Genomic DNA, 13,484 nt, shown 5'->3' on the forward strand with positions numbered 1-13,484 from the left:
ACCGCGGCGGAGGGTCTCGAGTTGAAAGTTTGGCTTCTATCGGTCAAAGATAGCTACATTATAAATTTCACTTCAGAACTCGTCGGATAATAGACTCGTTCGTGCAAAGTTCTAACGATATCCTCGTAGTGTCCCAATTTTCGAAAGAGCACCTTGTGCTTGAGGACAAATCCTTCGATACAAGTACGTTGAATTTTATCTGAATAACGCGCAACGATACGTAAAGAAGCTACCGTACGAATTGAAGCAATAAGAACGACCATAGTAGAAATGTATAGTCAGCGAGGAAGACGATCTATCGAAATCGAATTATTTGCCGAACATCACCAAGAAGCAGCTCTCGGCTGATTAACGTCCGCCGAATCCCGGTCGCGTCATTCGCTCCGGCACCTCCACGAGCCCAGGCGTGTCACTGGCTGCTGTGTTCCAGTTTCAACATACTGATATATCCGAACCATAGTCGTAGCTCGCAACTTCGTATCCGGCGTACGACGTGTACCGCGAAATCCGTTGCAAATAGCTCCTGTGGGTGCAGTAGCGAAGTTTGAGAGGCACTTCCTTCATCCCCGCCCATCTCTTCCGCGTATCGGAAGGCGAGATCAGAAGAAGAGGTATTACCAAAGCGAAAGAACGGCGGAAAGACTCCCCCTATCTCTTCTCCTCTTTCTCTCGTCTCCTGTCTCTCATCGCCAACGACGACGACGAATACGAGGACGACGTCGAGACGCCTCTCGTCCGGGAGCGTGCGAGCGACCGGTGTGAACTTCGCCGTAGGGGATTATGCAAACGGGAGTGGTTCCCGAGTACAGAGAGAGAGAGAGAGAGAGAGAGAGCCGCGTCGTCGGGGTGGATGATGACGGTGACGGTGCTGATGGCGGTGGCGNTGATGGCGGTGGCGGCGGTGGCGGGAGGGCGGGTTCTCTTGCTTGTCATTACCACGTTCGTGGCTTCCACCGCCCGGGGTGCCGGCCGCTCTTCGTTGCGAGGGAGCCCGCGCGCAAGGGTAGAAAAACTCGCCCCCTCGGCTCCCTTGTTCGCCCGCGCGCACAAGAATATACTCTTTCCTCCTTCTTTCTTTTTCTCCTTTCCTCTCTTTTTTTAAGTGGCGCGCGCGCTCTCAGAGCTAATTACAAGCGAGCACGCGCGCGCGCGCGCGCTGAGAAACTCGCACAGACTCGATAAAATAATTCGAGGTCGCGATCGTTGTCTCGCGAAGGCGCGAGACGGAGAAACGGGAGATCGAGATTTTCCGGTTCGGGGTAGCTCCGCGAACGCGGACAATAGCGCTGTAATGGGAACTCCCGACGAGCGTGATCGCGTAGTTAAACATCGTGCAATTCTGAATGTTCTGTTTACTTTGTAAAAAGTCTCGGCGATATTCACAAGAACCTCTTTGCTTTGCTAACACACACACACACATATATATATATATATATATATATAACTGTTATATATATATATATATATATTACTGTTATATATATATATATATATATAAAACAGTAAATTAAAATAATATAAAATTGTAAAATAGATATAGAATAAAAAATAATTTAAAATAATGATATAAAATTAAAATAATATAATTATATCGACTTGGGCTCCTTTTTTTCTCCTGCAGCTTATAAGGGATAAAACACGTCCGTAAAGTACATTTCTACGGAAATTACTTCACGTATTAGCAGTGTAACAAAAATGTACGATTCGCGTAAACTTAATGTCATCGCTTTGCCGATATCGATTACAAATGCACGGCGGACTGGGACAGGCGGGATGAAACGGCGGTTAAAAAATACCAGAGCCAGGACTAGGTCGGTCAAAAGGAAAACGTGATAGCAGTGGCGGCCCTAATGGTGAAGTCGTGTGATCCGAAAGCATCACTAATCAGCAGAAATAGACCTATTCACCGCTCGAAACCGGCAACAGTTCGGGAATTCGAGATTAGGTCCTTTGATGAGCAGGACGTACTCGGAAATATTCTAGATGGATATTTGGGATAGTGCGTGACGCGACACTCGAATCTGTGACACACAGGAGTTATCAAATGACCGTCATCTCGCTTCGCGATTAGTGTGGGAATCCAGTATAAATCCTCACGTTGCGAAGATACTTGATTTATTAGCAATTTAGCACAGATTTGTCGAGTTTTATCGTGTTCTGTTAATTACCAATTTAATAACACACGACATAAAGAGCCAAGAATGCAATAGTTAAGCGTTAATATGTAATACAACGTATACAAAATTGGCACGTTTCGACTGAAGAATAACCGTTTTCGGTAGCACTGAAGCACTGTTTATTGGATACGGAGTGACTGATATGATCTCCATTTAACTTCATAGCCGTACTTTTATCGAAAATTTATTTTAACCGAAGACTGCATTCTGCGGTCGAAATATTCCATTTTGGATTATACATTATATGAGATATAAGCGCTCAACAACTGCATTTTTGGATCATTATGTCGTGTTTTGTTATACCGATTCTCATTTCAGAACTGTTTTGCATATTACCCGAATTTGAATGAACTTTCTAATTACTTTTCTAACAATCTCTCTAACAATTGTTCTAATTACCTTTCGAATATTGTCGCGAACCAACTACCTTAACACCCGTGTTATTCGACACGCCCATCGATCGGAATTCACACATCTTTCCGTGGCAAATGCTCGAAAATGTTCGAGAAGAAATTGGGGAACAAAGAGGGGAGCGTTCGAGTGGGTCGGTCCGCCGGCTTGGAAATTTACGCGGCTGTCGCGTTCGCGCGCGGAAGTTTTTCGGGTTTCTCTGGACGGTTCCAGCCTTTGCTTTTTAGCCGGAACGCGGAACGTAAGGTGCGCTTACGTCCGACTTAGCCGATGTGTTCATCCCCCTCGGGATCGTCCGCGAAGTGAAAAGAGGCGGCTCCGCCGCTCGGCGGCGACGGCGGCAGCGAGGGCAACCGAGAGTTCGGTTAGTCGACTCGGAGTTCTCGAGCACCTACTCTTTATTACTATGTAATTAATTGTAATGGGGATTTCAACTGGGAAAACAGTCCGGCGAGAACCTCCCCCTTTGTTCGTTCGTCCATTCCTGTTTCCTACCTTTTCCGCGTTTTCCCACTGCGCTAGCGTATAATGCGTATTTTCATATTTGTTTCTCTCTCTCTGCGGCGCGGCCGGACGCCGCGAGTATTCGCGAGCGAATAAGATTTGTTTCCGAGTTTGGATTCGCGTGCGCCGTGTAATGTTCTTTTCGCGGTTGCATCCTCCCTCGGAGCTCGAGAGGTGGTGCACGAGGAAAGGGAGGGGGAGAAAGGTCACGAGGAGGTAGTTCGAGACTTATCCGTCGCGGAACTTGAAGTAACGCGAGTTGCTAAACGTAGATTTTCATCGTCGCCTCGCGATATTTTTGTGTCTATCAAGCTCGAAGGAATTTTACCTTCTCAACCTCGCTGTTCTCTTGTTTCAGATCGACCCAAAGGTAGCGTTTCCTAGGAGAACACATCCAAAGGTAAGCGAACCGACTTTTGGCACGAAAAATCTCTCTTAAAAGCTGTAGAGGAAGTGCGAGTATTATGGAATACCCTAAGGTTTTTCTAAGATAAATCGAAAACTATTAAAGGTAATTGAAATTATTTTGCAGTTGAATTTTAATGCCAAATGTTTTTTTCGTTTTTTTCTATAACGTGCTCTTTTAGTGGATTTCGTTTAGCTACATTGCGACACTTGACAGGCTAAAAATAGGTATTCCATATTACCCGCACTTTCTCTACTGTTATTATAATCCGATTCTTTATTGCATTATATTTGATATATCATAATCGCGCGGTGGGAAATTTTCCCTGCGAATATTGAAAAACAAAGTTCCGCGAGCGGCGACAGAAGAGTGATTTATAGAAAATATCGACGGCGCGATATGCAATAGCACCACGAAGCTATTGAGAGAAAAATATTACATTATATATAATCCGATTCTTTTTGCATGTTGCGTTCAATATTTCATAATCGCAAGGGAGGATTTTTCCATGTGAAAGTTTGACGGTCGCGAGAATGCTATGAATGGCGAGCGAGAAGTAATTTGTAAAAAAATATCTGCGGCACAGCGTGCAATAGCATCGCGAAGCTATTGGCGGAAAGATATTACATTTCCGGTCCTATCAGTGGCTTAATCCCGTAAATATTAGCGCCGGAAATCACGGGTGCAAACTTTATCGGAAACGGCTCTAACGCGGAGATTCGGAACGGTTCGTCCATTCGCGAACGAGCTGACGTTTATCATACCAATCTCTCCGGCCGACGGCGGCGCGGCGAAGTGAAATAGCGGGTTAACGAGAATTACTCGCAGCCGGGCTCGAGCTACGTTCATTTGGAACGCGGTGTTTTTGCCGCATGTGGAAAAAGCATGGACGTGGAAACGCGGCGGCGGCGGCGGCAGTGTAGCCGGGCGCGGAGGAGGGAGAGAGAGAGCTTGAAAAGTCGAATGACGGCGCGGTCGGAGGGCGAGATTGAAGAGGGAATAATAAAGCCGTCTCGTCCTCGCAATAAGAGCAATTAGACGTAATTCACTTCGAAACCCGGAATTACTTCCTTGCTGCGCGGATAATCGCGGCAACGAAGCGACGAGTTCGGTCGCATCGAGAAAACGCGCGGGAAAGGACGATGTGAAAAGTGCGCGCGTGAGAGGGGTTAGACTGATACACAGAGAGAGAGAGAGAGGATGAGGGTGGTAGTGCGAGCGCACGCACACACACACACACACACACAGTGATGACGGGGGCGCGAAGTGGCGAGAGAAATTCGCGCGACTTAATAATATAAATGCCAGGCACGCGAATTACCGGCGAGTGACTGAATTGCGCTAATTTTAATTGTGCCCATTCCCTCCGTCCTTGCCGATCCCATCCCCATGGTAGCGCTCTCTCTCTTTCTCTCTCTCTTTCTCTGTATCCTTTTGCCCCATTCTCTCACTCTTTCTGCTCGCCGGACTCTCTGTGTCTCACTCGGCGCTATTCTCCTACCTTTGCCTACCGTCGCACATTTTTACGTTTTTACGACGCGTGCGCGCGCCCAGCCTTCCCCTTTTCTCCAACCCCATCACTCGACCTCTGATGACCAGCGTTTTATTTCGGTGGTAGAATCCGAAGGGACATAATTTACGACGCGTACGCCGAAATCACGACACAGTGGACGCCGCCGCCGTTAATCGCGCGAGTCCCGACAATCGGGACGCGTCGCGTGGGCAATCTCGACGAGATCGAAGAACGGCGTTCGCGTCACCGCACGCGCGCGCGAGTCGAGGAAAAGAAAATCTTGAATCGTGAAAAATAGGACGCTCTTTTCATACAGAGACTCGTGGCCGGGACAAATGTCACTTGCTTTTGTGTTACGTGAGGACGACCTTGCGCGTTGGAAGTTCCGAGCAGATCTTATTTATCACGGACGGCGAATGTCTGCCAAAATTTCGTACCGCGACTTCAGAACTTTAATCGTGAGAAATAAAGTGTTTGCGAGATACGACGTAGGACGACGGGGGTGTGCGCGTAACTTTTCAGCGCGGGCAAGTCTTGGGAACGATTCAACGTCGAAAATATTAATTTTACCTTTTACGTCCGAGTAACTACTCTTCTCCCTCTCTCTTTCTCTCTTGGTGATTCTAAGTACTCCCTCTACTCGAATGCAAAGCCGCTCGGATTGATGGTGATCTTATTAAGCCTCGGGATCCCAAATTTAATCGCGCGTTACTTCCCAACGAACTCCCCCCCCCGACGCTATTAATACGTCAATAATACGCATTTCACGTCATTAATACGTCATTAATATATCATTAGTATATTATCATGCTTTCTGGGTTATTATATTTTTCCACATGAATTGGATGATACAATTTGGCGATTCGCAACGTGATACGCGAATCGGCCGATTCGTATGAACAGAGAGTCCGTAACCGGAATTTTCAGATTCTGTAACTGGAATTTTCAGATTGCAGGGAGCGCGCTCTATCTCTCTCTCTCTCCCCCCCCCCTCTCTCTTTCGGGAATACGGTATATGAAATTTATCCCGCGGGCCGCGTGCAAGCAGATGCGCGAATGCACGGTATTCGAAATAACACAACAGACGCATTAATCGCACGCGATGCATGTAATACATTTTAGCGGTGTAACGTGCGCGTACGCGCGTCTGCCGCTTCGGAAGGCGGATAGCGAACGCACGGGAGATGCAATTTTCATAAAATAACAGCGAGCTCCTAGACCACCACCTTTATTCCGCGCCTTCGCACTGCGCGAAGTCTCTGAAAAAGTTATGCCGCGCTTTGCGATCGGAGGCAGTGCCAGGAAACCGGCCCTCCCGCTCGCGTGTGTTTGGCGCGATTCGCGCGATACGGTAACGCGCAATTCGCGAGTCTGCAGTCGCTCTTTAGAGAAGAAACGTTCCTTTCCTTCGTTTCACCGCGCTCGGATGGGGTCGTATCGACGGAAACGCGCGTGATCGTAACTGCAAATTAGACGGAACAGACAACTGCGGACTTGTCGCGCTCGCTACCAGCGTCGCGCTTGTATCACCGCGGGATCATTTCTCTTTCGACGTCTGCATGAACAAAGCAAATCTGCTTTACACGGTTATATAGAGGAATAATGTGCTATATTAAAAAGCGAAGAAAGATATTGTGTGTACGAAGGCTCTGATGGTAAACAACGCGGAGAAAAATGTTTCGCCGGCATAGCATATTTGTCAGTTACTATGGTGACAGCAAGAAAGATATGTTTGGACAGCATAAAAATTTATTAAGAGTATTAATTGCTATTTGCTAGATAGGCGGACAGCGGGATAATTTGGTTATACCAAGTAAATGTTAGTGTTGTCGCAACGACGTTATGCTACAACAGCAAGATTATTTTTTCCGTATAACAAATCTTCCTTCCGTTACAACGGTAACTGACAAATTTATTGTGCCAGCGAAATATTCTTCTCCGTGAACTAATAAGAATGATAATATATGATTTAATAGCCGTCCATAGATGTTGGGTGCGGCAATTCAAATCTAGAGGGAAGGTAAAATTGCTCGACAAAGTGTTAAATTGAAAAAGCGCACGTGATAAATTAAAGAAGAAAAATTCATCACGCGCCAACAACAGCGGTTGGCTTTCATTTGCCTTTGTTCCTTCATGTATTACTTACGGAGCCTTGGTAGTGTAATATTTCAGCGCTAACATTATTATTTACAATTTTAGGGTGTTAGAATTATCACGTTGAAATATTATAAAATATTATAAAGTATACAGAGAAAATATTCTAATAAAATATTTTAGCATAATAATTTTTATCACGACATTTTTTATATTGCATTGAAGTGTATGAAAATGTATAAAATGAAGAAATACTAAAGATTCTGATTCTCCAAATCAAAGATGGAATTTTCACAAGCTTTTTGACTTTTCGTTGCACAAATGACTGTTCGATGCATAAAAAAAAGAAAGATACGCGGTGGCCAACGAGGAGGAGAGCTTCCCAGACCAATTCTCTCGCAGCGCACGAATACGTTGTTATTCCCCGGAATAACGATCCCAATGTAACCCGCGACAATTTCTCGCGACAATTTCCGTGATTTGTGACACGCGCGCGTCGCGCTCAACGACATGCAGCGCGTGCCGCGGAAACGAGAGCCCGTTCCTCTCTCATGCGCCCTACTGCGCAGCTCGTTCGACTAACGAATGTCTTTTCTCGTCGTAAGAGTACGAGGTTTAATGGCTCAGGATTTTGCTCGGCTACACACGGCGCGTGGATTCCGCCTCGGTGGAATCGCCGCGGCAGTCGAGTTAATATCGCTCGCTCGCGAAGCCGCACAATAGGACACTTAATACCGCCGGTTCGTCAACACCCGAAACGCACGTTAGACCCACTGAACTTTAGGAAGAGAACGGTACCCGCCGCAAAGTTCATTGAAATGTCACCGAGTGTTCCCGTGAGCGCGCGCGAGCTCGCGCTCGTCGTAACAACCTCCTTGAGACCGCACGCCGGAAGCGCTTTGTTACCGCACTTCCGGTCTGACGGAAATGGCGCAATGCGCTTCCGACACGGCGGAAAAGTAGCGACAGTCATTACCGCGCCCTCCTCTCTCTCTCTCTCTCTCTCTCTGCTCGTCGCTCCGTCGCGACCACCGCTGCGCGCGCGCGCTCCTTTCGCGGCGAACGCACGAAAAAAGGGAGTCGGCAAGGATTTTTACCGCTTTTCGGAAAAATACGAGGTGTACTTCGGATAATTGTCTGGAAGTTTTGTGGCCGAAGAAACGAATGGGACGCTCGCGGCAACTAGAAACCCATTTTTAATCGGGAATATACGACGCGCGGTCTGCGGCGGAGCATCCACTCTCGGAGAAAGGATTAAATATCGTTCGCACGAAAGGACGTCGTCAAAATTATTCGTTCGTGTTATTACGTTGCTCGCGGATAAAGCTCGAAGTACTCAGCGTACAGGGGGGAACTTCTCGAAAAGGTTTGACGTGGACGAGTTAATAGAGAGGCCCCGGGGCCGTAAATGATCCTATTTCGCTTTTTCATTTCTCGCCGGGAGAGAGGCGGTGCGCGATATCGACGGGGAATTCCGACGTGCCAAGTAATCAACGTTAATCCCGAGACGCGTGGACTTGGCGGCGGCGAGAGAGAGAGAGAGAGAGAGAGAGAGCGGATAGTTAAAATTTCAACCCGCGTAATCACGTATTCCATTTCATTGGTAAGGACGGGCGTCGCGAGTGCGTTGCAACCGCGGAGGGGTACTTTTGCGTAAATTCAGTTAGCCGAGGAGAAAGCACGTTCGCTCTCTCTTCCTCTCTCGGCGGCGCGATAGCACGGCGCGATAACTCGCGTCGTAACCACGATCTGGAAAACTATGGCGAGCCGACGGCGAGGAGAGAGGGTGTAAGGGACGACGGGTAACTAGCGCGACGCATAAACCGTGCGCTCGCCATCGATGGCGCGACGCCGTCCCCTTAGTCGGGACAGCCGGGCCGCTCGGGACAGTAATGGCATCGCCAACCCCGGTATAATACCCACTTGTTACTGAGTAGTAATACGTACACGCAAGATACACAGGCGCTACATACGGGCAGGCGATGGAAGGAGGAGGTGGGTGAGGAACATTACTCCGACCGTCGTAAGCTCGAGAGGTATCGCCGAGAACGGAGAGAAAATAGAGATGCGAGCCGGAGCGACGGAGAAAGCGACAGAGAGGGAGAGAGAGAGAGAGAGAGGCGAGAAGAGTGCAGCAGACGAGAGACGGAGATAGATCCAAGTGAAAGAAAGGAGAAAGAGGTGGAGGAGACGGAGGTGGAGCGAAGAGGGGAATCTAGGAAGAGAGGATGGGAAAGCCGGGATAGTTGCACCACGTCTCGCGTAACGAGCTGTCGGCTCCCCAGGGTGTTCAGCTTCCCTTCGCACACCGCTCTGTCTTCCTCTCTCTCTCTCTCTCTCTCTCTCCCTCTCTCTTGTCCCCCTTCGTCCACCACACGAAGCGACGTTTCCTCCACCGCCTACGTGCCCTCACAGCCGCCCCGCGTACTCCTCCTTTCACGAACCCGTTTTGTTTCCTTCGTCGAGAGATATCCACCCACTCGACTCGAGCGGGGCGCCAAGTATATATCTCGTCGATACCCGGCAGCCCCCGATCGCGCGCGACGCCCCTCCGTCGCGCGCCTTAACGTTATTTTATATGATTTGTTTGACTTCGTCTCGCACGCGGAATTCCCCGGCTTCTCGTCCCCCTGTGTCTGCGTTCTTTTCCTCGACATGCGCGCACGTGAAATCCGGATCGCGCGGAACTTTACACGTCGCGCTACTAACTTCCCAGAAGAGCATCCGCGAGGCGATGCCGACTTTCCTCCTTTCCCGGTATATTCGAGAGAGAATGATTTGAGGCTGCGCCAAAAAAATCACGCGTCCGATGTAATCGAGGTGATGCGATCGAGTGGACGCCAGGATGTGAGGGTAGTTCAAGATTGCAAGCGTCTTTGACTATAGAAGCATGGAAACTGCCAGTGCCCCGCTCTTCCCATTTATCGCTGTGCTAACAAAATGTATCCGATAGTAATATTTAAGTGTTGTCGATCTTAATTCTTGCTGCATTTCACCGCTTCAATAATAATAAATTGATTGCTGTGGATTGCTACCGTCCATAAATAAACTCAACAAACGGAATTTTAATTTCCGTATTCAATTGGTGGCGCGACACATCTTGGCTGCCAGTCTGAAGTTAGCTATTGGTAGTCCACACTTCTATAGTCACAGGTGAGCATTGTATCTTTAGCCGGTGCGAAGTTCTGCTTCCAGCGTGATTAAACTTTAACTTTAGGTGCGCGCGCGACGAGGATTTAGCGGAATAATATTATATGCGCTCTCATCGCGGGTGGAGAGGCGCGACAAGGGGAGGGGCGGGGACTGGTAGTTCAACTAGTTAAAGGTTAATTTTGCGGCATAATAAAAGAGATTTTAGATATATCTAGCATAGAACGTGGCGTAATCAGCAAACCATGGAGATTTCATGAATATTTAAATTGAAGCTCATACGTTACTCCGCCGGACGATTGTAATATTTTCTTTCTTTGCTTCCCTTCCCCTCTCGCCCTCCACTCCTCCCCACTCACCCTCCTTTCTCTCCATTTCTCTCTCTCTCTTTTTCTCTCTCTGGCGTGCGCGATGTTAATTCTACCAGAGAAATATCATTTAATGTTAACCGCGTTGAAGATTCCTCGCCATGCTAGCCCTCCCATCATCGCGATTTCCATGTAGATTGTAGTGACGGCGCGGCGCTCAAGCTACGCGCGGAAGCTCACTCGTGAAAACTTAATCAGTTCGGGATGATGAAGGGATGAAGAATCGCGAAATATTAAGCGGCAAGAACCGGGGCTCTCTGGATCTTCTGGTAGCGGTGCAATGAACACGTAAACGCACGCGGAAGACGGGCGAGAGTGATTCGATCATTCGAACGATCATTCGGCGAAGAGGGTTGGCGAACCTTGCATCGGTGGAGAAACGATAACGATTATTCGCGATTTCCGTGTGTCAGCGGACAGCTACCCTCGTGTGTGGGGTGCGACGCGTCAGATTATAAAGCGAAGCGAAAGTCGTCGGGGTTGAGCGTTAAGGATCGGCCGGCGTTATCGGGGTTCTCCCACGAGGCCTATTCGTAATTCCGAGCGGAGCAAGGATTACGGATGTGTGCACATCCTTTGGCCCGGCCCCGGTCCCATTTCGTCTCTCGCCGGCTGGCTCAAAAGGGACCTGTTACATACATCTGCCGGGGCTAAATACGCTCTCGGGCAAACTCCCTGGTCGGCATTAGAGTGAAATCCCATGCATTTTATACACGCCCGGGTCATTCAGCGCGACGACTCGTCGGTTATGGCGACTGTGTACTCTACGACGAAGACCCCCCCCCCTTTCCGGTTCCCTCCGCTCGTCCGCGCCCATCTCGGCACCTTGTGGACACAGGCCGACCCCGAGGAGAAACCCCGCGCAACCTTCCGTCGCAGCCTTCGCTTCTTCCGCCGTTCTGACGCGCCTACTTTCCTACTAGTTGGCGGGCCTTCCGGCTATACGGACGAGAAACACGGAAAAAGGGGGACGACATGACCCGGAGGTGGAATGTTTGCGCGGCGTAAGTGGCGTCTCCACTCTGCCGCGCAATGTCACTCCTTCGTCCCCGAAGGTCCCCGGCTGAGAGAGCGGAGGCAGAGATTGTTCGCCGCTACTCGCGCTCCCCCGCGTCTCACGGTCGCGCCGACTCTCGGGGGAGAGCTTGGGAGTGGGAAAAAGGAAATGCCGGTCTTCGAGGTCGCGCGGAGATGTCGAGAGCGCGCTATTTTCGGCGATATTAGTGTGATGCTTTTTGCGGTCGCGCGCGACCACGCTAATGCTCGGATGATTTTGCAAGCTTGCTCATCGGAATGCATCGCGTTCGGTTGGTTAGTTTGAGTATCGATCTCTGCCGGTGTTACGGAGACGCATACCCTTATCCGAATATCGATGTTAGAAAAATATAGTCGGTAACAGTATCTTTCGCTAACTCATCTTGCCGTCGATGTCGGTTTCATGCTAATGAATCTCGACAACGATGCTACATAACAGTCGATACTGACGATGACGGTCTGACATTTACTTTCTAATCGCATACCGTAAGGAAAACTCGAACGATACGACGCTTCGCCCGGATAACAGTAATAAGAAAAATTCGAATAATAAAGGAACGGACATAAAGGCCGGGGGTAGGGACGGGTAAGCTATTAAATACGAATTATTGTGCTAATAAATCCCGACGACACTATTATTCTACAACAGTCGGCCATAAATGATTAAGCTGGTATTTACTTTGTAATTGCATCGTGAGGAGAACGCGGATAATACGACTTCGTTCGGGGGTTATGAATAGTAAGGAAAATTCTGCCGATATCAAGAGGCTGGATAGGGGAGGGGATCGGGTAAGTCATTGTACGAATTACCATCGCGCGGAACGACGGCGATAGCCCCCGGTTAATGATCAGCCACTTCCGCAGCTATACCGCGTCCGAATCTACCTTCCCCCGGGCGATAAATCGCCGAGTTAATCTTCGACGGAACTTCCTAAAACGAGCGGCCGGCTGAGCCCGCGTATCCTTTGACCGCGGGCTGCTCCGAAGGCACCACCTGTCGCGACCGACAGTAGTTTTCCCGCCGGCGGGAGACGGAAGCCTCAGATATGTTGTGTCGCATTGAGATAAGCTAAGCTCTCGCGTGATGGAGCAGCCCGTAAACTCCGGCGGCCACGCCATGATGCCACCCGAAATGGCTGCTAGATAATGTATAGCTATACGTGATGCGCGCCCAGCCCCTCGCTCCTCTGTCTTATGCGCGTATGCATATGCGTACGTAACGGGTGGTCCGGACGCAACGTAATTTAGGAAATACGCGCGTTTGATTGTCGCACGGCGTAATTCTAATCGTCGGCGTCTCGTTCGCGCGGTGTCAGAGCAGACGCGAGCTTTATGCAACGCGAACTTCAGTGGCGGACGTCAATATTCAAGGAACTCGAGCCGAAAATACGAAAATATCGGGATCGCGATAGCACCCGAGTCGTGCGTGATTAACAGTTGTTGGCAGTTTCGTGCGTAATTTCGGACGTACCGATCTGCCCTCCCCTTATTGATTTTCAAAGCGCAGTTGACGTTGTCGATTGATTTCTTAAATTACCGCCTTATGCAACAATCAGCTGATATGTCGACGGTATGATTTCAATTGCAGAATATTACATTGCCGGAATGTTCGTTGAAAGTACTCTCTAAATTTCTTGGAGCGAAATTTCCACTCGAAAAATAGAGTGATAGCCAAGTAACTCGAATTGGAGTGACTTTTCACCTCTATGGAGTAAATTTTTCGTGTTAAAGATATAAGCAGCGTTGCCCTTGCTCTCTCTCTCTCTCTCTCTCTCTCTCTCTCTCCGTGAAAAAAATCAAATGCGATTTACAAGTGCGCGGGAACT

General features: G+C 48.9%; 1 protein-coding gene across 2 annotated transcripts in view; it reads left to right on the top strand.

Moving 5' to 3' along the window:
- Window positions 1-13,484, top strand: part of LOC106748061 (RNA-binding protein Musashi homolog Rbp6) — a 728,960-nt gene that overhangs the window by 448,593 nt on the left and 266,883 nt on the right. For both annotated transcript variants that reach the window (XM_014626258.1, XM_014626262.1), the window contains exon 5: window positions 3,451-3,492. In XM_014626258.1, coding sequence (XP_014481744.1) covers window positions 3,451-3,492 — 42 coding nt within the window. The remainder of the gene's footprint in view (window positions 1-3,450; window positions 3,493-13,484) is intronic.

The sequence above is a fragment of the Dinoponera quadriceps genome, unplaced genomic scaffold (assembly GCF_001313825.1).
Source record: "Dinoponera quadriceps isolate SergipeBrazil2010 unplaced genomic scaffold, ASM131382v1 scaffold163, whole genome shotgun sequence".
In the NCBI taxonomy this organism is placed as follows: Eukaryota; Metazoa; Arthropoda; class Insecta; order Hymenoptera; family Formicidae; genus Dinoponera; species Dinoponera quadriceps.